This window comes from Cetorhinus maximus, chromosome 5, assembly GCF_964194155.1.
Source record: "Cetorhinus maximus chromosome 5, sCetMax3.hap1.1, whole genome shotgun sequence".
Classification (NCBI taxonomy): Eukaryota; Metazoa; Chordata; class Chondrichthyes; order Lamniformes; family Cetorhinidae; genus Cetorhinus; species Cetorhinus maximus.
The window spans coordinates 169,799,321-169,826,974 of NC_135883.1; the positions used below are offsets into that span (position 1 = coordinate 169,799,321).

Consider the following 27,654-nt stretch of genomic DNA (forward strand, 5'->3'; position numbering starts at 1 on the left):
CAGGTGGTAAGAGGAAATCAGTGCTGTTTGAACTGAGTTCCTCTCCTATACGTAACAAGGGCAATGGAGGATAAAGTATAAAGGGGCCCTGCATGACATCTCTTCAGTGTTGTCAGTTGCCATGAGTGCAGCTATCCTCCTGCGTTTGATGCCAAACATGCTCTGTTTGATGGGCAAAAGGGTGTACAGGCAGGCTCTTCCTTTGGTGTCAAGAGGATGTGGGTGACCATCTGCTGCAACAAAGGAATGAATATTAGAGTGAGCCTTGTGTGGTCTTGTAGACTGTGGCTCTGATGGTAAAATAGTCTAACTAACCTCAGTTATGGGCAAATTAATGGAATAAATTCTGAGAGATAAACTGCCACTTAGAAAGGTGCAGAATAATCAAGGATAGTCAGCATGGATTTGTTAAAGGAAGATCGTGTCTGACTAACTTAATTGAATTTTTGGAAAAAGTAACAAGGAGGATTGATGAGGGTAGTGCAGCTGATGTGGTCTACGTGGATTTTAGCAAGGCTTTTGACAAAGTCCCACATGGCGGGTTGGTTAAAAAAATAAAAGCTCATGGGATCCAAGGGAATGTGCCAATCTGGATAGAAAATTGTCTCAGTGGCAGGAAACAAAGTGCAATTGTTGATGGGTGTTTGTGTGACTGGAAGGCTGTTTCCAGTGGGGTTCCACAGGGCTCAGTACTGGGTCTTCTGCTTTTTATGGCATATAATCACAATTTGGATGTAAATGTAGGGTGTATGATCAAGAAGTTTGTAGATGACACAAAATTTGGCCATGTGGTCAATAGTGAGGAGGATAGCTGTAGACAGCAGGAAGAATCGATGGGCTGGTCAGGTGGGCAAAAAAGTGGCAAATTGAATTCAACTCTGAGAATTGTGAGGTGATTCATCTGGGGAGGTTAAGGTAAAGGAATATACAATTAATGGGAGAACACTGAGACATGTAGAGGACACGGCCCGTGACAAAAGTGTGCAGATGATACCAAACACTAGGGCCTAGGAGCTGGGGGTTGGTGGGTGGGGGCACCTGACTGCGTTGCTCTAAACAGAATTTCTTGTTGGCCTCCAGCCTGAGCAGCCAGAGGCAGAGCAGACCTGAAAGACTGACTTAAAAAAAAATTAGGACCGTCATCCTGAGAGCTCCAATTTTTTAAAAGCCTGTCTGCTCAGGCCAGTTTCGCCAAGTTGCTTCACTACTGCTTCTGATCTTCGGGCAACTTTGTTGTTCCAATTTTTTTTTAAAAGGCCTGCCATAAAAGCATGAAGCTGCCCAAAGGTTGGAAACAGCTGTGCAGCAACTGAAAGTGTTCTCGCTTGGAAAATTGGTAAGTGACATTTCTAATTTAAAGCCATTTGAATGCTGGGTTTAGGGGTGGGGGGATGGTCTGGGGCTGTTGAAAGGGTTGGGGATGGGGGGGTTTTGGGGGTGGGTGGCGGTGGGAGGTTGGGGGGGTTTGGAGTGGTGGGGGGCTTGGGTTGTGTCAGAGGAGTGGGGGTGGGGATAGTCATAGTCATAGAGTTATACAGCACAGGAACAGGCCCTTCGGCCTATTGTGTCTGTGCCAGCCATCAAGCACCTATCTATTCTAATCCCATTTTCTGGCACTTGGCCCATACCCCTGTATGCCATGGCATTTCAAGTGCTCATCTAAATACTTCTTAAATGTTGTAAGGATAGGTTGGGGGTATTGGGGGGCAGTTGGGGGTATTGGAGGGAAGGGAAGTGGTTGAGGGGTGTTGGAGGGGTGGGAGGGAGGAGGTTGGTGTGTTTGAGGTGGTGGGGGGTGTTAGGATGAGGGGTTGGGGAGGTGGGGTGGCAGGGGCGATGTGGAGGGAGGTTGAGGGAGTGGTGTGGTGTTGGGGTGTAACTCTTTTTTGCTGTTGAAGTTTCTTATTTATTAATTAAATTTTTCCATTTTAGACTGTAAATTCATAGTGTATAACATAATTTGTATGACAGATTCTGGGGGAAGGGGAAATAGTCCAGTTTTTGAGTTAAGTTTTTACTGAATTTATGCAACATGTATCATTCTTCACTGAAAAATTTAGATCAATAATTTAATCTACATTTTTCCTAAACTGTTGGTAGATGTCTGATTGACAAATCCTGGCAATATTGTCATTAGCAGAAAAGGGGTAGATGCCATTTATGGTATATTGTGGGTTGGTGTCACAGAAGTCAGAATGGTAAGATTGTATTGGCTATAGAGTTGAATTTTTGTAAATGTAATGATTTATTTGTAGCCACTTTCCTTACATCAGTTGATTGCTTTTTGATTAATTATCCTTAGAGAATCAGCACTGGGCCTCCAATTTCACCATTGCTACAGTCACTCTGCCTCCTGTATGCAGATGTAATGAAAGAAAGACAAAACCACATTTATACAGCACCTTTCGCAATGTCTCAAATCACTTTACAGCCAGTTAAATACTTTTGAGTTGTAGTCACTGGTATAATGTGGCAATGTTATCAAATGGCAGGGCAGGCTTGAGGGGCTAAATTCCTGCTCCTAATACATATGTTCATATTTCATTCTGGATGAATGAGATGAACTGGGCCAGATGGTTTGTGTCATCCATAATTACCTTCGAACAGAAGATGGAATCATGGCTGGAGTTCTGTTTCTTTTGTTGCTAGTAGAAATTTACTGGAGCAGGCTTTGTGGGGTGAAATTTCCAGGGCAGGAGTGCGTAATGGGCTCATAGTGAAATTGTAACCTGTTTTACCCTGCACGTGATGATCAAGAGTCTTTTCCATTGACTTCAATATTGTTCCTTTGTCCTACTCTATCTTGGTGCTTTTAAGAGTTATTTTGAGGAATGAAATATCATGATAAAATTGTATTGCATAGTAGATATTGAAAATATATTGTAATGACAAGTAGCAATCAGAGCTGCTGATCATGTAACCATGGATACAATTGTAAACCATTCAGTTTTTGTTCTCTGGCTTCTTAAAAGTTGTGTTACACAGAGACACCTGAGGACTCCAATGCTCCTTACTGACAGTGAAGATCTATGTTTTTCCATCATTCCACTTTGTTTCTCAGATGTCATTTGCTCTTTCTACCCTGTGCGGTTACTGATGAAATAGAATACAATTCCACTCCTTTAGTGAAATAATTATATTGAATAACATCATGCACTCAGGCAGGAGAAAGTCTTGTACTTCTTCAAGAGAATGCAAAAGACCTTGTGCAGTTTATCTGGGTTGCAAGTATTGACTCTTTCCTCCAAATATGAACTTAGTGTCACCATGTCCATATGGTGCAATGTGCAGAACATGTTAATGAGTGCTGAGGCAATCACCAAAATCAGTGTTATTGTTTGCATAGCGTTATAAGTAACTAACTGGTTATTTTCCTGTCAAATTAACAATATTGCATGATGCTGTTAATGTAAAATTTGTACTCTCTGGTTTGTTTAATAGTTGCAGTGGGATCACCTATAGGCTGCACACAAACTAACACTGCATTATATGGTCACTCATCTTAACATTAATGACATATGCTGCATATATATTGGATGATATTTGTAACCAGATGCCAACAATGCCTTTCTGTGATCGGTGAATTAATTGATGAATCCTGAATGGGGGAATACTATCTTGCATGATCGAATTGAAGGATTAAGTCAGGGTTGGTGGGGGTGTGGGGAATAAGGGGCCCTGGAAAAGGAGAACACCAGGGCCCATAATTTCTCTCCCTGGCCCTGGTAGAGGAAGTGAGGGAGCTTGGAGTGAATGCCCACAGATCCCTGAAGGTAGCATGACAGGTGATTAAGAAGGCATATGGAATAACTTCCTTTATTAGCCAAGGTATAGAATATAAGAGCAGGGAGGTTATGCTGGAACGATACAAATCATTAGTTAGGCCAACATTTGAATACTATGTGCATTTCTGGTCACCTCATTACAGAAAGGATGTAATTGCACTTGAAAGGGTACAGAGGAAATTTATGAGGATGTTGCCAGAAGTGAAAAATTGCAGCTATGAGGAAAGGTTGGATAGGCTGGGTTGTCCTCCTTGAAACAGAGGAGACTGAGGGGAGATTTGATTGAGATGTACAAAATTGTGAGGGGCCTGGATAGAGTGGATGGGAAGAGCCTATTTACATTAGCAGAGAGGTCTGTTACTAGGGGACATAGATTTAAAGTGATTGGTAGAAAGATTAGAGGGGAATTGAGGAAAAGTGTTTTCACCCTGTGGGAAGTAGGGGTCTAGAAATCACTGCCTGAAAGGGTAATAGAGGCAGAAACACTGAACTCATTTAAAAGGTGTCTGGATACTCACCTCAAGTGTTGTAACCTGCTGGGTTACGGACCAAATGCTGGAAAGTGGGATTAGGCTGGTTGGCTTGTTTATCAGCCGGCGCAGACACGGTAGGCCCACTAGCCTCTTTCTGTGCCATAAACTCACTATGATTCTATGAATAGCTAATGTACAGTGTATTGGTTGCAAATTTCAGGGAAGTGAAAGTGGAAATAGCGACGAATGTCAAAAGGAGGTGTACTGAAATTTGATGCAATGATTGTCAGATAGTCAAGGAAAGTGGGGAGTATTGTGACTAGTAAGTCTACAAATATTGAAGAAAGAAGCAGAGAAGAAGATAGAGATATTCCTACCCTGACAGCTCTAGTTAGGACATTGAACTTTTTTGCATTGCAGACAGATCCTGGATGTCAAACTGAAATGCTCTGTTGCGCGTTCCCACTGTCCTCTGAATTGATGTTTGAATGGTGTCTTACCTGCCGGAGAGATTATCTGTCCTTATGTCCACCACCCAGAATAGGACCTCCAAGGCAGAATTGGCAAACCTTGGTGTTCTCTCAGTGTTGCTGCATCCATTTGTCTCCAGCATTGTTTCCTGCCTTCTGTAACTTTTTTGTGCCTTCAAACCCCTTAATAAGCATGCAGACAATAAGCACCATGGATACTACTGGCTATCACTTATGTGATATAATCAGTAGGCAGCATGAAATGTGCTGCCTGAATCAACACTAAAAGGGCATGCAAAGCATGTCCCAACCCCTAAGCACCCAATTCCAGGCATGAGTGGATTTCTGGACCATGTCATGCTACTGTGCTGACAAAATAATGAAGCTCTTCTATTATGCACTTACCTTATTCTGTTTAGCTATGATGTCCACAAGAAAGTTGGTCCTAACATTGTCAACATTTGGTACTAGGATTGAAGTGTAGTCTGGCTCACTGTCAGGTGGATATAAATACTCTTGAACCCAGGTTTTCCAGTTCTCCCATTCACCTGAATCAAAAAGCAAGCACAGCAGACTATGTTCACATAAAGGAAGAAACATTGCAATTCTGTCCTAATTTTGAATTATCTCTGGCAATTATCAAAACATTTCAGCTTTTTCCTTCTCCATTGAACTTCCTATCTCGGCTCTAGTTTTTCTTCCCTTGTCCAGTCTCTTCCTACCTATATCTATGATTCTTCAAATGTCCTCTGTCACTTCAACAGCTTCTAGTTTCCTGATCCTATCTCTCTACTTTCCACACCTGCAATCCCTCTACACCTCTGTTCCCTATAAGGATGGTTTCAAAGCTTTCCACATTTTCTCTAAATGGAGGCTCAAACAGTCCCCATCCAGCACCACCTTCCTCAGCTTAGCTGACCCTCTTCTTGCATTGAATGACTTATTCAACTCTTCCTTCAAATAAAAGGTGTTGCTATGGCTACCTGGATGGGTACTGGATGTGATTTTTTTGTGGGATATGTGGAACATTCTTTGTTCCAGTCCTACTCAGACCCCCTTCCTCATCTCTTTTTCCAGTACATTCATACATTCAAGTAAAATATCCATGCCGTTCCCTGCTCTCGCTTTGAACTGGAAAATTTCATCAACTTTGATTCCAATTTTCGTCATTCTCTTGCCTTCACGTGGTCTATCTCCAACTCTTCCCTACCATTCCTTGATTTCTCTATGTCCATTTCTTGGGATAGGCCATCAACCAAAATTTACAATAAGTCCACTGACTCCCAAAGCTATTTTCAGTATATTTCATGTAAGGACTCTATTCCATTCTCCTAGTCTCTCTTTCTCTGTCACATCTGTTCAGACCTTCCATATTAATGTTTCCAGTATGTCTTCTTTTTTCCTCAACCTTTTCCTCACTGGCTCAAAACAGACCTGAAGTATTTCTTTCTCCATGGATGCTTCCAAACCTGCTGACTATTTCTAGCATTTTCTGTTTTTATCTCTAGCTATTATCAGGTTTCTCTTGAAAAACAAAAAATATATATTTCAAGGGAAGCCTGATGCAAATGAGCATTCCTAGATTCCTAGATGCTGAACTTTTGTTCCAAAGTTTCAGTGCTCAAACAATTCAATTAATGTGAAATAGGTAAATACAAATAGAAAGCTCTACTAATAATAATTAATGTAATTAAATTCAGAAAGGGTTAGATCTTTTATATATCTGTGATATAAGATGGCAGACATAATTTAATTTCGAACAATGGATGAGTATGGAAGAAAGAATCCAAAAATTAGTCAAATATAACTGCTTCTGAATGACATGTGCAGCTCTGGTCATTCAATTATGAAATGAATGTTTTTACTTTTGCAAGGAACAAGCAAAGATGAATATGGGTATCAGGAGTTTAACATGTTAGTCAGGTGAAGGAATTTTGATTTTCTTTGGAAAATCAGAGACCTTTGTGATGATCGAATTGAAACTTTAAAGGTTATGATAAAAAACTGACAAATTGATCACAATGGTTGGTGTGGTTCACAGCTAAGCCAAACGTTAAAAATGGGTAGAGAAATGTGGAATTGCTGGAAACACTCATCAGGCCAGTAAGCTTATGATCTTTTTCAGAACAAGAATCGATTTGGGATGGGGGACCAATTACGTGGATAGACTGCAGAAGCTGGGAAAGTGCTCTTCAGAAAATAGAAGATGGAGAGCAGATTTGATAGACCTGTTCAAAATCATGAAGAGTAGATAAGGAGAAACTGCTCCCATTGACAGAACAATCATTAATCATAGGATACCAATTTAGGGTGAGTAGAAACCAATGCGAACAGAAGGAAAATCCTTTCTACATAGCAAGCGGCTAGGATCTGAAATGCACAGCCTGTGAGTGTGGTGGAAGTACATTCAATTGTGGCTTGCAAGAGAGTTAGATAATCTGCTAAATAGAGAAAACTTGCAGGGCTATGAGGAAAAGTGTTGGGCGGATAGTGATAGTGGGATTAAGTGATTTGCTCTTGCCCTGTCAAAATGGGCCAAATGGCTCCCTTGTATGCTGTAACCATTCCATGTTTAATTGCTTGGTGATACAGAACTTCAGTGTTGATGAAAAAAAAGAGACATGCTGTTGGAGCTTTATGTCTTGCACTCATCATGACTGATGCAAGAATGCTGAATTTCAAAGGGTGCAACAATTAATACTGCATGAGGAAAGGGTGCTGAATGTTTGGCAAGACAACTTTGATTGGTTGAGAATGCAGCAGGGAACTATTGCTTCCCATGCTTTCATTTTATTCAAAAAAGGCACAATGCCTGGACATGTTCTTTCTGCTTTCAGTGGACAGGTCCCTATGTGTATCTTCTCGTAGTGTAAGTGAGTCACATTGCAAGCCCAACTGATAATCTTAAATTGGCTGCTCCTGATAGCAGCACTTCCTGAACATGTGTTTGTTGAGGACATGAGAAGCTTCCTGGAGTTTCCACATGGAACAGGATGTGCAGCCCTGCTATGCCGCTATCTATTAGACTATTAAATTTAATCCACCGACTATTCACCATTCGGCTACTTCCCTTGTGTTGACGGTCACTTTATTTTATCAGTTTACCTTAAATGTTTTTAATTAACTCTTATTATCTGTATACCTCAGATTCTAATTTACTGAAAAATTCAGAACCCTTTAGTTTTACTATCCCTTGCTATTTCATTTTAACTTTATTCGCTAGATCTGATGAATTAAGTGAGTACTCTGTTGTTATATGATATGCTGTCAAATTGGCTTTAGCTTTATACTAATTAATTGATCAGGTCTTACTTTATAATTGATTAATTCAGATTAATGTAAAAGCTTACCCAGTATACTCATTCCACATGCCACCTTGTCCTGTGACATCACTTCACAATATAGTTTTTCCTCCCATTTGGGATCCGAGTGGAGCAGCATAAAGGAGACAGGGAGTGAAGCATGCTGTGACCTTTGATCTTAACTAGCCTGCAGTTTCTTTTGCAATTTTAAAGTACTAAGTCAAATTCTGATTGTTAATCTAAATTATAGCTTGAGAAATACATAACAAAGAGATCCCACTAGCAACAAATTCTCAACTTAACACTTGGTTTACGATGCACTCTATTTCCCAGTGACACTGTGCTTCACCCTTAACATTCAACGGCATTACCATCATTTAGTTCCCACCGTCAACTCTATGGGAGCTATTCTGGGGAGATGGTGATGTAGTGGTAATGTCACTGGACTAATAATATAAGCATCCCTGGATACACAGGCTCAAATCCCACCATGGCAGCTGGTGGAATTTAAATTCAATTAATAAATCTGGAATTAAAAGCTAATCTCAGTAATGGTGACCATTAAACTATCATCAATTGTTGTAAAACTCCATCTGGTTCACTAATGTCCCTTTAGGGAAGGAACTCTGCCATCCTTACCTGGTCTGTGACATCACACCCTGAACAATGTTGTTGATTCTTAAAATGCCCTCCAAAATGGTATAGCAAGGGAAATTAAAGTTGGATAACAAATGTTGGCCATGCTGATGACACCCATATCCCAAGAATGAACAAATAAAATAAAACATTGATCAGCAACTTAACTGATACAACCACAAAACTACTGAGGTTCAAAGAGCAGATCAGAGGTTGGGAATTCTGTTGTAAGTAACTCACCTCCTGATTCCCCAAAGCTTGATCACCACTTACAAGGTGTTAGTCAGAATTGTGATGGAATATTCTCCACTTGCCTGGATGACTGTAACCCCGGCAACACTCAACAAGCTCAACACCATCCAGAGTAAAGTAACCCGCTTGTTTGGCACCTTCCAAACCTGCAATCTCTCCCACCTTGAAGGACAAGGGCAGTAGATGCATAGAAACATCACCATTTGTTAATTCCCCTCCAAGCCACACAGTCCATGTGGTGTAGGCACACCCACAGTGCTGTTAGGAAGGGAGTTTCAGGATTTTGACCCAGCAAACAGAGAAGGAACAGAGATACAATTTCAAGTCAGGATGGCGCGTGGCCTGGAGGGCAACTTGTTGAGTGGCCCTGGTGCATGGGAACTTCACTGTCTGCAAGTTTCCTTCTGCATCACACACCATTCTAACTTGGAAATATATACTTTGCTGGACCAAAATCCTGGAATTTTCTCCATAACAGCACTGAGGGTGGACCTACATCATATAGACTTCATCAGTTCGAGAAGACAGTTCACCACCACCTTCCTAAGGTCAATTAAGATGGGCAATAAATGCTGGACTTGCCAGTGATGCCGACATCTCATGAATCTTTAATTAAAACGATGCTGTCGAGGCCCACTGCCTTTGGTGTATCCTGTGTGCTCAGCAGTTTCTTGACAATATGTTGAGCGAATGGAATTGTCTAAAGACTGGCTTCTGAGTTGCTGGGAACCTCAGGAAAAGGACATGATGGACCATCTACTCAGTACAATTCGTTGAAGATGATTGTAAATGCTTCAGCTCTGTCTTTTGCACACACATGTTGTGCTCTCCCATCATTGAAGGTAAGGTTCATAGAGCCTCTTCCTCTAGTTCATTGTTTAATTGGCTAGCACCATTCATGACTCGATGTAAAGGGAGTGCAGAACTTTGATCTGATCTATTGGTCCTGGGATTGCTTATCTCTTGTTACCAGCATTCTGCTTTCATTGTTTAGCATGCATGTGGTACTGTGTTGTAGTTTCACCAGGCCATGGGTATCCAGATTTTCATGAATTACAATTCTGCTGATGGCTCACAGAAACTAATGGATATCCAGTTTGAGCTGCTAGATCTATTCTGAATAAATCTCATTTAGCATAGCAGTAGTGCCAAACAGCTCGAAGGAGTATCATTAATTTGAAGTCAAGAATTTGGCTCCATAAAGACTGTGTAGTGTTAATTCTTTATTTATTTGTTCCTGGGATCTGAGCATCACTAGCATGGCCACATTTATAACTTATCCCTAATTGCCCTTGAGAAAGTGGAAATGAGCCACCTTCTTCAACCATTGCATTCCATGAGATATAGGCGTACCCACAGTGCTATTAGGGAGGGAATTGGACATACTGAAAGTGAAGGGACCATATAGTTCCAAGTCATGATGGTGTGTGTGACTTGCAGGGGAACTTGCAGGTGGTGGTTCCCGTGCACCTGCTGCCCTTGTTCTCTGAGGTGATGGAGGACGCATGTTTGGAAGGTGCTCTTGAAGGAATCTTTGTGAATTGCTGCAGTACACCCTGCAGATGGTATATAATGCAGCCACATCATACTGGTGGTGGAAGGAGTGAATGTTTAAGGTGGTGGCTGGGGTGCCAATCAAATGGAGTACTTTATCCTGAATGGGCTGGAAGCACCTACTTGAAGTAAATCAGGGAAAAAACCAATGGGAGGCATTCTAATGGGAGATTCAAGAGGTTCAGAGTAAACATGACTCCACAAAGAAAATGGGTGCTACAGCCCAATTTAGAGCCCCACAATGCCAAGGAGCATACAGGGCAAAATAAGGCAGAAAAGGAAAGCTTATGTCAGACACCAAGGACCACACACTACAGAAAGTATAAAAAGTGCAAGGGTGAAATCCGAATGGAAATTGGGAAAGCAAAGGGAGGGCTTGAAACAAAATCGGCAAGTAAAATCAGGGAGAACCTAAAGATGATTTACTCGTACATTAATAATGAGGATTACTAAGGGAAGAGTAGGGCCCATAAAAGATCAGAAAGGTAACCTATGTGAAGACACAGAGAATGTGGATATGGTTCTTAATGAATACTTTGCGTCAGTCTTCAGGAAAGAGGGAGACAAAGCAGACATTGTAGTTAAGGAGGAGGAGTGTGAAATATTGGATATGATACATATAGGTTGAGAGGAAATATTAAGGGGATTAGCATCCTTGAAAGTGGATAAATCACCAGGTCCAGATGAAATGTGTGCCAGGCTGTTAAAAGAGGCCAGGGAGGAAATAACAAAAAGTCCGACCATCATTTTCCAATTCTCACCGGGTACAAGTTTGGTGCCAGAGGACTGGAGGACAGCTAAAGTTGTACCTTTGTTTAAAAATGGAGTGAGGAATATACTGAATAATTACAGGCCAGTCAGTCTAACCTCAGTAGTGGGCAAATTATTGGAATTAGTTTTGAGGAACAGGGTAAACTTTCACTTAGAAAGGCATGGAATAATCAAGGACAGTCATGGATTTGTTAGGGCAAGATCTTGTCTGACTAATTTTATTTAATTTTTTGAGGAGGTAACAAGGAGGATTGATATGGGTAGTGTAGTTGATGTGGTCTACGTGGATTTTAAAAGGCTTTTGACAAGGTCTCAAATGGCAGACTGGCTAAAAAATGAAAGCCCATGGGATCCAGGGGAATGTAGCAAGCTGAATACAAAATTGGCTCAGTGGCAGGAAATAAAGGATAATTGTTGATGGGTGTTTTTGTGACTGGAAGACTTTTTTCAGTGAAGTTCCATAGGGCTCAGTACCCCACCCCCTGCTTTTTGTGGCATATATTAATGATTTGGACTTAAATGTAAGGGGCATGATCAAGACGTTTGCAGGTAACAGAAAAATTGGCCGTGTGATTGATAGTGAGGAAGGTAGCTGGAGACTGTAGGAAGACATAAATGGGCTAGTCTAGTGGCCAATAAAGTGGCAAATGGAATTCAACCTGGAGAAGTGTGAGCTGCTGCATTTGGGGAGATCAAAGAAGGCAAACAAATATTCAATAAAAGAGCAGGCACTGAGATGTGCAGAAGAAGTGAGGGCCCTTGAAGTGAAGTCTACAGATCCCTGAAGGACAGATTGATAAGATGGTTAAGAAGGCATATGGAATCCGTTCCTTTATTAGCCAAGGCATAGAATAAAAGAGCAGGGAGGTTATGCTGGAGTGATATAAAGAACTAGTTAGGCCGCAACTTGAATACTGTGTGCAGTTTTGGTCACCTCACTACAGAGAGGATATAATTGCACTAGAGAGGGTACAGAGGAGATTTATGAGGATGTTGTCTGGACTATGAGCAAAGATTGATAGGCTGGGATTGTTTTCCTTGAAACAGAGAAGGCTGAGGGGAGATTTGATTGTGGTGTTCATGGTTATGATGGGTGTGGATAGAATGGATGGGAGGGGCATATTTCCCTTAGCATTGAAGTCAGTGGCCATGGGACATAGATTTAAAGTGATCGGTGGAAGGGTTAGAGGGGAGATGAGGAAAAATATTTTCACCCAGCGGATGGTCGGGGTCTGGAACTCACTGCCCGGAAGGGTAGTAGAGGCAGAGACCTTTAACTTATTTAAAAGGTGTCTGGATATACACCGGAAGTCCTGTAACTTCCTGTAATGTCCAAGTGCTGGAAAATGGGATTGGGCTGGCCGGGGGCAGGGGGAGAGGGGCTCGTTTTTCGGCTGGTACAAACACAGTGGGCTAAGTGGCCTCCTTCTGTTTTTCTACCTTTTCCAAATTTTCTAAACATCTGAAAAGGGGTGTGGTGAGAGGATGGGGGAGTGGCAGTATGAAAATTGTTCTCTAGGGGAGCCAGCATGGACACAATGGGCTGAACGGCTTTCCTCTGTGTTGTAATAATTCTATGATCCAATGAATGTTTATAGGCTTCTTGAGTGTTGTTAGAGCTGCGCTCATCCAAGCAAGTGAGTGTTTCATTGCACTCCTGTGCCTTGTAGGTGGTGAATTGGCTTTGGAGAGTCAAGAAGTTATTTACCACAGAAATACCAGCCTCTGACTTGCTTTGGTAGCCACGTTCTTTATATGGTTGGTTCAATCAAGTTTCTTGGCAATCCCCAGGATGTTGATAGTGGGGGATTCAGCAATGGTAATGCCATTGAATGTCAAGGGAGGATGGCTAAGTTCTTTCCTTTTGGAGATGGTCATTGCATGGCAGTTGTGTAACATGAATTTTACTTGCCACTTATCAGCTTGAACCTGAATGTTGTTCAGGCAAGTCCTACTGCATCAGGGAACAGACCGCTTCAGTATCTGAGGAGTTGCGAATGGTACTGGACACTGTACAATCGTCAATGAACATGCCTATTTCTGACCCTGTGTTAGAGGGAAAGTCATTGATAAAATAGCTGATGATGAATAGGTCTAGGACCCTATCCCAATGAGCTACTGCAACAATGTCCTGGGCTGAGATGATTGACTTCTAAGAACTGCACCCATCTTCCTTTATCAGTAGGACTCCAACCAGTGGAGAGCTTTCCCCCAATTCCCATTGAGTTTAATTTTGCTCAGCTCCCTAAAACCACACTCGATGAAGTCAAGGGCAGTTACTCTAACCTATCCTCTTAAATTGAGTTTTTTTATTCCAAGTTTGGTCCAAGGCTGCGATGAGGTCTGGAGCCAAGTGGTCCTGTCTGAATGCAAACTGAACATTGGTAAGCGGGTGTAAGTGTAAATGCCACTTGATAGCACTGTCAACAATACCTTCCATCATTTTGCTGATGGTGGAGAGTAAACTAATGGGGCAGTAAATGAATGGATTTGTCCTGCTTTTTGTGGACAGGACTTACTTGGGCAGTTTTCACCATTGTTGGGTAGATGTCAGTGGTGTAGCTGTAATGGAAAAGCTTGGCTAGAAGCTCAGCTAGCTCCAGAGCACAAGCCTTCAGTACTTCTGCTGGGATGATGTCAGGGCCCATTGCCCTTGCAGTATCCAGTACCTTCCTTGATATTAGTGGAGTAAATCAAATTGGCTAAAAACTCACACCTGTGAAGCTGAGGACCTCAGGAGGAGGCTGAGATGAGTCAACCACTCAGTAATTCTGGCTGAAGGTGGCTTCAAATGCTTCAGCCTTGTCTTTTGTGCCAATATGCTAGGCTTCTCGATTATGAAGGATAGGAATGTTTCTTGAGTCTCCTTCTCTGGTTAGTTGTTTAATTATCCACCATGATTCATGACTGGATGTGGCAACCCTGCAGAGCTTTGATCTGTTCTATTGGTTGTTTGTCTGCTTAAGTCTATCACACGCTGCTCTGCTGTTTAGCATGCATGTAGTCCTGTGTTATAGCTTCACCAGGTTGACACCTCACTTTTAGGTATGCCTGGTGCTGCTCCTGACATGCTCTCCTGCACTCTTCATTGAAGCAGGGTTGATCCCTGACTAGATGGTAATTGTACAGTGAGGGATATGCCAAGCCATGCGATTACAGATTGGAGTTAAATATAATTCTGCTGCTGCTGATGGTCCACGGCAGCTCATGGATGCCCAGTGTTGAGTTGCAAGATTTGCTTTTAATCTACCCCATCTAGCATGGTGGTAGTGATGCACAACATGATGGATGATAAGTATGAAGACAGGACTTGGTCTCTATAAGGATTGTGTCGTGATCACTCCTACAAAAACTCTCATGAGTGGATGCATCTGCTGCAGGTAGATTGGTGACGGTCAGGTCAAACAGCTTTCTCCCTCTTGTTTGTTCTCTTGCCACCTGGTGCCAGTTCGATCAATAGTGGTTCTCCTGAGCCACTCTTTGTGATAGTCATTGAAATCCCCTACCCAGAGTACATTCAGTGCACTTGCTACCCTCAGTGCTTTTCCAAGCAGTGCTTAACATGCAGGACTGTTGATTCATCAGCTGAGTGAAGGTGATATGTGGTAATTGGCAGGAGGCTTTCTTGGCCATATTTGGCCTGGCGCAATGAAACTTCAGGGTTTCCGCAGTCAACATTGAGGACTCCCAGGGAAACTCCCTCCTGACAGCATGCCAATGTGCTGTCACCTCTGGTGGATCTGTCCTGTCTGTCTGGGACATTGGGTGTAAGGGACAATTTGGCTAGTATGATTATGTCTGACTGTTGCTTAATTAGATTGTGGGACAGCTCTCCTAATTTTGTTCTAAATCCACAGATGTTTGTAAGGAAGAATTTGCTTGGTCGACTGGGCAGGTGCCCCATTGTTGTTTCTGGTGCCTAGGCCAATGCCTGGTTTATAGACTTCTCTGTAGCAGTTTTGGTACAACTGAGTGGTTTGTCAGGTCACATCACTGTGGATATGGAGTTACATATAGGCCAGGCTGGGTAAAGAGAGCAGATTTCCTTCCCTAAAGGACATGAGTAAACCAGATGTTTTTTACTGACAATGTGGTAGTTTCATGGCAGTATTGCTGAGGCAAGATTTTAATTCCAGATTTATTATTAATTGAATTTAAATCCCAACAGCTGCCTTGGTGGAATTTGAACCTGTGCCCTTAAACCATTAGTTAGGGCCTAGTCCAGTAATATGTCCTTCATGATTTGGCCAGCTCAGTCAGCAGTGGTGCTACTGAAGGACTATTATTGATGGGCACTGAAGTGCCCTAGTGTGTCCTTGTTACCTTGAATGATTCTTCCACGTCTCTGACAACATGAAGGAGCATTCATTTATTAGTAGAAGAAAGGCATTAGATGTAATCAGCGTGATATTTCCTTGACCATTTTTGATTGGATGCTATGAGTTTATATGGGGTCAGGATGAAATGTTGAGATCTCCAGGGCCACTCTCTTCCAACTGAATCCAGTTCAAGTGGGAATCCAGAACATTGTCTAGCAGGTATGAGTCTGTGAGTATGACCATCAGGCGGTACCTTGACTGACCTGTGGGTCAGCTGTCCCAATTTTGGCACAAGATGTTAATGAGGGGATCCCTCCATGGATCGCTACCTTAACAAGTTGGAGAGGCTTGTGTGCCCCAAAAATCCCTTGGGTGATGCTGTCTGGAGACCTTGTTCCTGGCAGGGCCACCCCTGGTGGCAAGGTCTGATGGAGGTGCCAGACAAAGCTCAGTCCTCAATGGCAGAACAAGTGAAGGAAGAATGCATATCTCATTGGCTGCAAAGGGAGAAGAAAGCTGCAATGGTAAGGTAGTCCCATTTATTGTGGCCCAACACATCACTGGAATCTGACCACCAATACATCAAGCTCATGCGGACATTGACGGCGCCTGAGGGTTCCCATGTTAAACAAAGTCATACACAGGCTTCTACCAAGGTTCATTTGTCAAATCCTGTGGTGATGGAGAATTGATGATGGGGACAGGGTTGTGAACCAGGGAGTCCCTAGTCAAGAATCTGCGCACAGGTGACAGATTCCTGAAGATCGTTGGATACTTGTGTTGGAACAGAGGCACCTCTGTGCAGCAGCATCTGTGTTTGAGGAGTCCTCTTCAGAATACCCTCCCTCTGCTCACCCAAAATGGGGAAGGGGTTGGTAAAGGTGCCCTGAAAATAGGCTGTCTCAGTTTCCCTTGGCTGGGCAACCACACCCTATGGGATCACCATTGTCATTATAAATATTAATTTATAATGACATCAGTTGGACATAAATATATATATATATAGAACTTTTTTTTTAAAGAACACTTTTGCTAAACAAAGGATACTGGCCTGCAGCAGCTAATATATTGCATTTGTGAAGGACACAAGCTACTTTATGAAGTCACAGTCTACAGAATTCTCAGAGACAGTGGACCAGATTGAAGCCATAGCGAGGTCACGTCACTCAGTTCTTGGGTGTAAAATATATTGGATTTGATCTAACAGTCAGAGAGACTGCCCCACAGGGATAGAAGGGGCAATAGCCTTACCTGCTCTGAAGAAGAGGGATACAGACTTGAAATGTTAATTCTGTTTCTCGCTCCACAGATGCTGTCAGACCTGTTGCGTTGTTCCAGCATTTTCTGTTTTTACTTCAGATTTCCAGCATCTGCAGTATTTTGCTTTTACCTCTTTTCTCTTTCTCTGAAACCTTTCTCATCAAAGCCCAGATGTTTGTGATTTGAAAACCCACCCAAAGATCTCATTGCTGCAAACTGACAGTTCTTAAAGGAGGATTCCGAATCAACACCACTGTCTCCAAGTGAAAAGAGAGTCAACCAGCCACAGTAAGAAATGCCAGTGCCAGCAGCTACTGTGGAAAGTGACCCTTCAGCTGCAAGCAGGCATCTGGACAATCCGTGAATGCTTTTTTTCTAACTTTACTTTATACTTGGTCAAGTTTTAAGATCTGATACTCTGTAGGGTTTCATTTCTTTTTCGCGTGCTTGGGAGGGTGGGGGCTGGTTTTGTGTGTTAATTTTGCATTCTTGGGACGTATTTAAAAGCTTTTATTAATAATATCTGCATCTTTGCCTGAGTGAGTTTTGGTTTACTTGTTAACTTAAGGAACCTGGTTGGCTTAATTCTTACACTGAGCTACACACAGTAATCTATTTTTATTGAATTGGCAATATCACCTCCTTTTTAAATTCAAACTCTGTTCTAACAAACCCAGGAGTGGGACAAAGATAGGATCCAGTTCAGCCCTCCTAACCTGGTTGTAGCAGTGGTGGAAGAAAGAAAACTAAATTTTGCAACATGGAATTTTAGAACACTCATGGATGATCTCAAAAGCGACCGTCAGGAAAGAAGAACTGCAATTGTATCACATGAATTATCAAGACTACAAACTGACACTGCTGCCCTCAGAGAGATCTGCCTTCCTGAGGAGGGGCAGCTGAAAGAACAGGTAGAGGATACACCTTCTACTGGAAAGGAAAGGCAAACAGTGATCCTTGTGCCCACAGAGTTGGTTTTGCCATCCGGAATAGGATCTTGGATGCACTGCCACAGCTCCCCAATTATATAAACGAAAGGCTCATGATACTTCACCTACAGCTCAGCTGTAATCAATATGCCGCCATCATCAGCACTTATGCCTTGATCCTTGACTCCAATGAAGATGTTAATGAAAAGCTCTATTTTGACCTTGATGGAGTCCTCACTACCATCCCAAAAGAAGAAAAGATCATATTTCTGGGGCCTTCAGTGCTAGGGTTGGCCATGATTCCAATGATGGCAAAGCAACTATTGGGAAAAACAATGTGGAAAAGCCAATGCGAATGGTGTCCTCCTGCTGGCAAAGAGGGCACAACATGGCCTCATTATAGCAAACACTTTCTGCCAGAAGGACAAATAGGCATATTGGGAAAAACAATGTGGAAAAGCCAATGCGAATGGTGTCCTCCTGCTGGCAAAGAGGGCACAACATGGCCTCATTATAGCAAACACTCTTTCTGTCAGAAGGACAAATAGGCATCCTACATCAAAGCACTGGCATCGCTAAGATTATGTCATTGTTTGGGTCAAAGACCTAAGTGATGTCTGCATCATTCAATTCATGTGAAGGACTGATGCCTGCTGGACAAATCATTGACATGTTCAATCGAACCCCAACCGAAGAGAGGAATTCCAAGCACAGCTCACAACCAATCAGGAAAATCTTCACACATCCAACTCAATTTCAGAACTGTGGGATCAAATGAAGTCAACTGTACTAGACTCATGTGTCCAGACCATTGGGTTTGAGCATCATCATCACTAGGACTAGTTTGACGAAGATGCTGAAATATGTGACCTCCTGGAACAAAAACAAGCAGCCTTCATTGCCTGGCAGAACAATCCAAGGTCACAAGTCAAGAATGCAGCATTCTAACCTCTCAAGGCTGACAGCCAAAGCCAAATCTGGAAGATAAAGGACAACTGAAGGGAAGAGAAAGCTAAGAGATCCAACAGTGTGCTGACCAACATGACATGCAAAGCTTTTTTAAAGCCACCAGGGTCATCTATAGAGCAAGGTCAAATTGACAACATCCCTTCATTCATAGGATGGTGTCTCTCTTCTTAAGGATGACAATGTCATCCATCAATGCTGGAAAGATCATTCCCAACAGTTCCTCAATCGTGAATCCACAGTGTTAGCTGATACTCTCTGTAGTATCCCTAGAATGCATGGGTGAACTACCATTGATGGGAAAGCTGCAACAAGCATTCAAATGGATGAAAAACAACAAAGCCTGCGGCCCTGATGATATTCCTGCTGAGGTGTGGTGCATAGGAAAGGCGGTGGCATAGTGGTCTTGTCACTGAGACCCAGGGTAATGCTCTGGAGACCCAGGTTTGAATCCTGTCATGGCAAATGGTGAAATTTGAATTCAATAAAAATCTGGAATTAAAAGCCCGATGATGACCATGAAACCATGTTGATTGTCGTAAAAACCCATCTGGTACACTAATGCCCTTTAGGAAAGAGAATCTACTGTCCTTACCTGGTCTGGCCTATGTGTGACTCCAGACCCACAGCAATGTTGTTGACTCTTAAATGTCCTCTGAACAAGGGCAATAAATGATGGCCTAGCCAGCGATGCCTACATCCCATGAATGAATAAAAAGAAGCTTTTCAAAGCTGGTGTGCTTTTGCTTACATCAAAGTATTAGCCTGTGCTTCTGGATTACTCATCCAGTGACATTACCTATGTGCCTCCTCCTGAATTGTTTACTCCCTGTGACTGACGAAATCCTCCCAGAGACACAGTGTTGCTTTATACCTTCTAGAGGAACTTCTGAAATTTGTTGCTAGACAAAGCCAAGAAAAATTATCTTTGTTTCCAGACAAAGCTAAGAAAAATGTCAAGAACAAGACCAGGAACCCATTACCTCATGGGACATCCTGCTCCATGTGTCCAAAGAACTGTGGGTTGAGAATCAGCCTGTAGTGTCAAATGAAGACCCGTGGCAGAAACGATGACCATGTGTAGACATCATCCTCAAATCAAGGGACAGCTGACAATGAATGAAGAGGGCTTTGCAGGCTTGTCAGGGCCAGGTGTGCCTTTTTCATGTTCCATGTTTAGTGTTACAACTGATCCCTGGGCGAAGGTCCCCCAATTTGTTATGATCCCAAATGAGGTATCTCAAATTGTTATGCTCTTGGGTGAGGTGGGGGGTAAACTGGCTCCCCTACTTTATTCATCCCCTTGGCTGGTCACAACAAGGTTACTTTAAAAAGGATTCCTTCCCTCGTGGATACCTTTTCCCAGTCCATAAATACATTTATGTTTTATGTTTTTATTTATGTTTTAAAAGGAGCCAATTTAACCAGGCTTTCTTGAGTCAAAGAAAGAGTGAATTTATCAGTTACTAAAATGTAGGAACAAATAATAAAAACACAACACACATACACACAGATTAGAATTGAAAAGTGAATCCAGAAATAAAAGTTAAAGAAAAGATATACAAATCAGTATTTGGCTTGTCCGTGAGGAGTAGATGGCAAAACATTGTGGCCATTAAGTTGGGTGACTCCAGTAGACCTGACTTTGGGCAGTTGAGCAGTGGGTTTGGTGGTTCTTGGTTCTGCAGGTTAGCTGAAAGGAGTTGTCCTGTTTCCTTTTTGACTGTGGCTTTGCTGACTTATGACTTGCCTCCAGCAATCAGAATAAGAGGACTTTTTTTAACTGCAAGTGCAGGGATGCCTAGTTGATGTTCCTCAGCTGTGACCTTCATATCACACCCTCACACACCAGGCCTGGAACACCAAAACTAGCACACAGAGACCAGGGTTGCAGTGGGCTTTTATCCCATTTTCTTTTGTATTTCTGGAAGGGGAAAACAAATATGTCTTTCACCCAGAAACTGCTTTCTTTCAACTCAAACCATATCCACAGCCTGGGATATAACTCACAGGAGATGGTTTCTGCTGAGATGGTAATCAGCCTTCATTATCTCCGCAGCCACAGGAGATTACAGTTCAGTTATTACATTGCATCTTTTCCTTTGAAGTGTCTCTGTCTGAAGTAGGCCTTGACACCTTTTTAGTTTGACATTACATTCTCTGGAACAAAAACAGAATTACCTAGAAAAACTCAGCAAGTCTGGCAGCATCGGCGGAGAAGAAAAGAGTTGACGTTTTGAGTCCTCATTACCCTTCAACAGAACTGAGTAATATTAGGAGAGGGGTGAAATATAAGCTGGTTTAAGGTGGAGGGGTAGGGGGAGAGAAGTTGGGGGGGGGGGTGGTTGTAGGGACAAGCAAGCAGTGATAGGAGCAGATAATCAAAAGATGTCACAGACAAAGGAACAAAGAGGTGTTGAAGGTAGTGATATTATCTAAACAAATGTGCTAATTAAGAATGGATGGCAGGACACTCAAGGTACAGCTCTAGTGGGGGTGGGGTGGAAAGACTAACAGGGCATTAAAGGTATAGATTTAAAAATAATGGAAATAGGTGGGAAAAGAAAAATCTATATAAATTATTGGAAAAAACAAAAGGGAGGGGAAAGAAACGGAAAGGGGGTGGGGATGGAGGAGGGAGTTTAAGATCTAAAGTTGTTGAATTCAATATTCAGTCCGGAAGGCTGTAAAGTGCCTAGTCGGAAGATGAGGTGCTGTTCCTCCAGTTTGCGTTGGGCTTCACTGGAACAATGCAGCAAGCCAAGGACAGACATGTGGGCAAAAGAGCAGGGCGGAGTGTTAAAATGGCAAGCGACAGGGAGGTTTGGGTCTTTCTTGCGGACAGACCGCAGGTGTTCTGCAAAGCAGTCGCCCAGTTTACGTTTGGTCTCTCCAATGTAGAGGAGACCGCATTGGGAGCAACGAATGCAGTAGACTAAGTTAGGGGAAATGCAAGTGAAATGCTGCTTCACTTGAAAGGAGTGTTTGGGCCCTTGGACGGCAAGGAGAGAGGAAGTGAAGGGGCAGGTGTTGCATCTTTTGCGTGGGCATGGGGAGGTGCCATAGGTGGGGGTTGAGGAGTAGGGGGTGATGGAGGAGTGGACCAGGGTGTCCCGGAGGGAACGATCCCTACGGAATGTCGCCGGGGAGGGTGAAGAGAAGATGTGTTTGGTGGTGGCATGGAGTTGGCGGAGAATTACATTCTCTGGATTAGTTGGTCATGTGTAAATGTGTTTTCCAACAAGTAGTTACTTTACAGTCTCAGCCAGCTTTTGCTTGTATATTCTTTTTTTTAAAAACATGTGCCTTACTTAAAAGTTTAATATGTCCATAAGTAATTCAGGGCTATGATCTGTGATCATGACAAGAAAAGGTGTCAAGGCCTACTTCAGGCAGAGACATTTCAAAGGAAAAGATGCAAAGCAAAAACTGAACTGTAATCTCCCGTGATTACGGAGATAATGAAGGCTGATTATCATCTCAGCAGAAACCATCTCCTGTGAGTTATATCCCAGGCTGTGGACATGATTTGAATTGAAAGAAAGCAGATTCTGGGCAAAACACATGTTTGTTTTTTCCTGTGGGTTGAGAATCAGCCTGTAGTGTTAAATGAAGGCCCGTGGCAGAAACTCGTGACCATGAGTAGACATCATCCTCAAATTGAAGGACAGCCGATGACGAATGAAGAGGACTATGCAGGCTTGTCAGGCCCAGGTGTGTCGTTTTCTTGATCCATGCTTAGGTAGATACAGATCTCCCATTTGGTTTTATCTGACTTTTCTGTAGCAGTTTCATAAAATTGACTAGCTTTTAGGCCATTTCAGAAGGCAGTTAAGAGTCAATTACATTGCTGTGGTCTGGAGTCAGATTTTGACAAGACCAGGTAAGGACAGATTAGTGAGCCGGATAGGTTTTTATGACAATCGGTTATTTTCATGCTCACATAGTTGGTATCAGTTTTCTATTTCAGATTTATTTCATTGAGTTGAAATTCCCCAACCTTCATGATGAGGTTTTGTTTAATTCGTTCACAGGATGTGGGCATCACTTGCCCATCCCTAACTGCCCTTGAACTGACTGGCTTGTTGGGCCATTTCAGAGTCATCAACATTGCTGGAGTCACATGTAGGTCAGACCAGGTAAGGATGGCAGTTTTACTTTCCTAAAGGGCATTAGAACCAGGTGAGTTGTTACGAAAATCAACAACAGTTTAAGGGTCACCATTACTGAAATGACCCTTTTCAAATTACAGATTTTTTAAATTAACTGAATTTAAATTCCAATTGCTGCTGTGGGGGTGAGTTGAACCCTTGCCCCAGAGTCTGGGCCCTTGATTACTAGTCCAGTGACATTATCACTGCACCAGAGTCTCCCCCTGAGGTGTGAACTCATACCTCTGATTTATTAACCAAAAAGGCTACTGTTCCCAATACATGTAGCCCTTTGTTGTAGTTTAACCAGGTTAGAACCACATTTTCAGATACACCAGCTGCTCTTAGCATGCTCTTCTACCTTCCTAACTGAACCACACTGGTCTTTTAACTTGATCCTATATGCCTTGGAGACTTGCGCAACCGACAGCAACCTCAAAGCACAAGAGAAGCATAACCAGCGGTGCCTTCACAAGATTATAGAATCATTATAGCACAGAAGAATGTCATTGGGCCCATCGTGTCCATGCTGGATCTCTTAAGGAGCAAATGAAGCTTGACACCGTCCAGGACAAAGCAGCCCAGTTGATTGACACCACATCCACAAACATTCACTCCCTCCACCACTGCACAGTAACAGTAGTGTGTACCATCTACAAGATGCACTGCAGGAATTCATCAAGGCTCCTTAGACAGCACCTTCCGAACCCATGACCATTACCATCTAGAAGGACAAGGGGCAGCAGATAGATGGGAACACCACCACCTGGAAGTTTCCCTCCAAGTCACTCACCATCCTAACTTGGAAATATATCACCGTTCCTTCACTGTCGCTGGGTCAAAATCCTGGAACTCCCTTCCTAACAGCATTGTGGGTGTACCTACACCACATGGACTGCAGCGGTTCAAAAAGGCAACTCACCACCATCTTCTCAAGGGCAATTAGGGATGGGCAATAAATGCTGGCCTAGCCAGCGAAGCCCACATCCTGTGAATGAATTTTTAAAAATTCCCGTACTGCCACACCCCTCCCTCTCCCTCACCCCTATACATTGCTCCTTTTCAGATATTTAGAAAATGTAGAAAATGTAGAAAATTTAATGGCACAGAAGGAGACCACTTTGCCCATCGTGTCTGTGCCAGCTGAAAAACAAGCCAGCCAACTTAATCCCATTTTCCAGCACTTGGTCCATAGCCCTAGAGGTTACAGGACTTCAGGTGCATATACAGACACCTTTTAAATGAGTTGAAGGTTTCTGCCTCTGTTACCCTGTCAGGCAGTGAGCTGCAGACACTTACCACCCCTCTGGGTGAAAACATTTCCTCATCTCCCCCTAATCCTTCTACCAATCACTCTAAGTCTATACCACCTAGTCCCTGACCTCTCTGCTAAGGGAACTAGGTCCTTATCATCCACTTTCCAGCCCCCTCATAATCTTGTTCATCAAATCTCCCGTCAGCCTCCCCTGTTCCAAGGAAAACAACCCCAGATTATCTAATCTTTTCTCATAGCTGGAATTTTCCAGTCCTGGCGACATCCTCAGTACCCCAATCTCCTCAGTACCCTCAGCGATGCAATAGCATAGCCCTTATATTCTATGCCTCACCATAGGAAAGTATTCCTCATGCCATCTTAACCAACTTATCGACCTGCCCTGCTACTATCAGGATCTGTGGATATGCACTCCAAGAGCTGTCACTTCCTCTACCCCTCTCAGAATTCTTCCTTTTATTGAGTATTCCTTTGCCTTGTTTGACCTCCCCAAATGCATCACCTCACACTTCTCCAGGTTTCCACTTTTCTACCCACCAGAATGGTTCATTGATATCTTTCTGCAGTCTACAGCTACCCTCCACGTTATCAACCATGCAGCCAGTTCTTCCGTTGTCTGTAAACATCTTGATCATGCTCCTACATGTAAGTCTAAATCATTTAATACTTAGCATAAAAAGCAGGGGATCTAGTACTGAGCCCTGCTGAACCCCACTGGAAACAGCCTTCCCATCACAAAAACACTAGTTAACCACTACGCTTTGTTCCTGTCACTGAGGCAATTTTGTATCCAACTTGCTACATTCTCCTGGATCCCATGTTTTTTTTAATCTGTCTGCCATGTCAGACCTTGTCAAAAGCTTTGCTCAAATCCATGTATACCACATCAACTACATTACCCTCATCAATCCTCCTGTTGCCTCTGCAAAAAATTCAGTCAAGTTAATCAGACACAATCTTCCCTTAACAAATCCATGCTGAGTATCCTTAATTAATCTGTGCCTTTATAAGTGACAGTTTATCCTGTTCCTCATAATTGATTCCAATAATTTTCCCACTACCAAGGTTAGACTGATTGGCCTGTAATTTTTCAGTCTATCCTTCACTCCATTTTTAAACAAAGGTACAGTGTTGGTGGTCCTGCAATCCTCTGGCACCACCTGCATCCAGTGAGGATTGGAAAATGATGGTTGTATTGTCTGCTATTTCCTCCCTGGCTTTTTTTTTTGGCAGCCTGGGGTACATTTCATCCAGCCCTGGGGAGTTATCCACTTTCAAGGAGCCTAACCCCCTTAATACTTCTTCTCTCCCTATGTTTATCACATCCAATATTTCACTACAATCTCTGCATCGTTCATTCTCTTTTGTGAAGCCAGGTGCTTAGTATTTATTAAGAACAACATCCATATCCTCTGCCTCTATGCTTATGGTCATTTATGAGCCTGATTCTTTTGTTAGTTATCATTTTACTCTTCATGTATTGATAAAACATCTTTGCGTTCTCCTTGATTTTGCTTGCCAATATGCTTTCATGCCCTCTCTTTGATTTCCGAATTTCCTCTTTGATTTTTCCACAGCACTTCCTGTACTCCTCTCAGCTTTCTGTAGTATTGAGTTCTTGGTGTCTGACATAAGCTTTCCTTTTGCTGATCCTTGACACCCAGGAGGGGACTTTAAATTTGGCTGTCCCTCCCTTTTTCTTTGTAGGGACATGTTTGCTCTGAGCCCCTTGAATCTCTTCTTTGAACGCCTCCCGCTGCTCTGACATTGGTTTACCTTGAAGCAACTGCTTCCAATCTTGTTACTTTCCACTTTTACTAAATCACTTATCAGCTTTGCAAAATTAGCCTAACCCTAATTTAAAACTTTAACTCCAGTTCTATCTTTGTTTTTTTCCATAATTATGTTAAAATTAACTGAATTATGATCACCACCACCAAAAGCTCTCCTACTGCCACTCCTTCCACCTGCCCAGCTTCTTTTCCTAAAACTACGTCTTCTCTTGTTGGACTTGGTACATGCTGGCCAAAAGAAATTCTCCTGAATGCACCTTAAGAATTCTGTTCCCTCCATTTCTTTCACACTAAAACTATCCCAGTTAATGCTGGAATAGTTTTAAAAAAAAACACTATTATTGCCCTGTTGTTTTTTCAGTTCTCAAAGTCTGGCCTACGTGTTTGCTCTTCTATCTCCCTCTGACTGTTTGAAGTCTATAATACACTCCCAGTAGTGTGACTGCCTTTTTTTGTACTTTAGCTCAATCTATATGGCGTCAATTGATGATCCTTCTAACAAATCATCCTTCCTCACAGTTGTAATTGTTTCTTTGACCAAAAGATCCTCCAAATCCACTGGCAAGAAAGGTGGTCCCACAGCAATGTCCTCTCCCATGTCATTTATCTGCCTGACAACAGACTCTTGAAGCCGCTGCTCTCTTTGGAGCTCGACCATGGCTAGAGACTCCCAGGAGGACAATAGAACTGCTTTAGGGGTGTCCTTAAATCATCCCTGAAGAGGTCAAACATCCCTCCAGCTTATGGGAGTCCCTGGCTTGTGACCGATCTAAATGGAGCACATTGGTTTGGGAGAATCTTCTTTAGCAACATGCAGAGGCAAAGTTAAGGTTTGGCAGAGCAGCACAAACTTCCTAACAACTCATCTGCCAACCCTACAAGCACCACCTTCCCTACATGTGACAGAGTTTGCAGATTACATATTAGACATATCAGCCATCTGAGAATCCATCAAATCTGGGTGTAAGTAAGTTGTTACGAGCTCAAAGGGTATAATACATCGAGTGCAATGTCTTTATTAGAATGGCTGTAACATGGCAGTCCCAGGCCGTCCTTCATGGCAGAGGTCACATGACTATTGCAAGCCAGGTAAGACCCTTATTACAAGATTGCATTTCAATCCAGCATCCCATTTTCATAACTAAAAAAATCAAGTTTGCATGCACTATCATGTGTAACTGTGAGTTACCCAAGTTACTCCCTACACCACAATAAGTCTTCTGCATTAACAAACTGTTCATTATTCTTGGCAGTATCTGCAATGCATTACATACATAGTTGTTAAATTATGCAGGTCTCTTTATGGTACACATGCACATTGTCATTGGCTGATCATCTGGGTGATGTTCCCTCTCTGGGGTGCCATTCCCATGGCACTTCTTGTTGCCATGGTAACTGATGTTGTGTTCCATTGCATTGTTGGGGACTTCTGGGTGGACTTCTGGGGCAAATGGCCATTTCGTACTCTGTGCAGCTGGTGAGATCCCATCTATCTGATTGGCCACCTGCAGTGAAGTTTGCTGTTTGTTTATGCCTGCAGTTTCGCGGTTTTATTTGATCATTCAATCCACTGCGTGTGGTCGAGATGACAATTGCTCTATGCATATCCCAAATTGCCACATGGCCTGTGAGAGCATTGAAGGTTTGCACCCTGACTGGCTCTCTAATGCTCTACTCTGACAATGGATTGGCAGGTTTGTCCAAATGAAATTTGGCTTTC

At 42.7% G+C, this 27,654-nt stretch overlaps 1 protein-coding gene across 1 annotated transcript in view; it reads right to left on the reverse strand.

The window, feature by feature from the left end:
* The window catches only part of LOC144681152 (dynein axonemal heavy chain 8-like), a 1,929,890-nt gene that overhangs the window by 646,032 nt on the left and 1,256,204 nt on the right, over positions 1 to 27,654 (reverse strand). Inside the window, exon 51 of the mRNA XM_078542879.1 lies at positions 5,134 to 5,276. Coding sequence (XP_078399005.1) covers positions 5,134 to 5,276 — 143 coding nt within the window. The remainder of the gene's footprint in view (positions 1 to 5,133; positions 5,277 to 27,654) is intronic.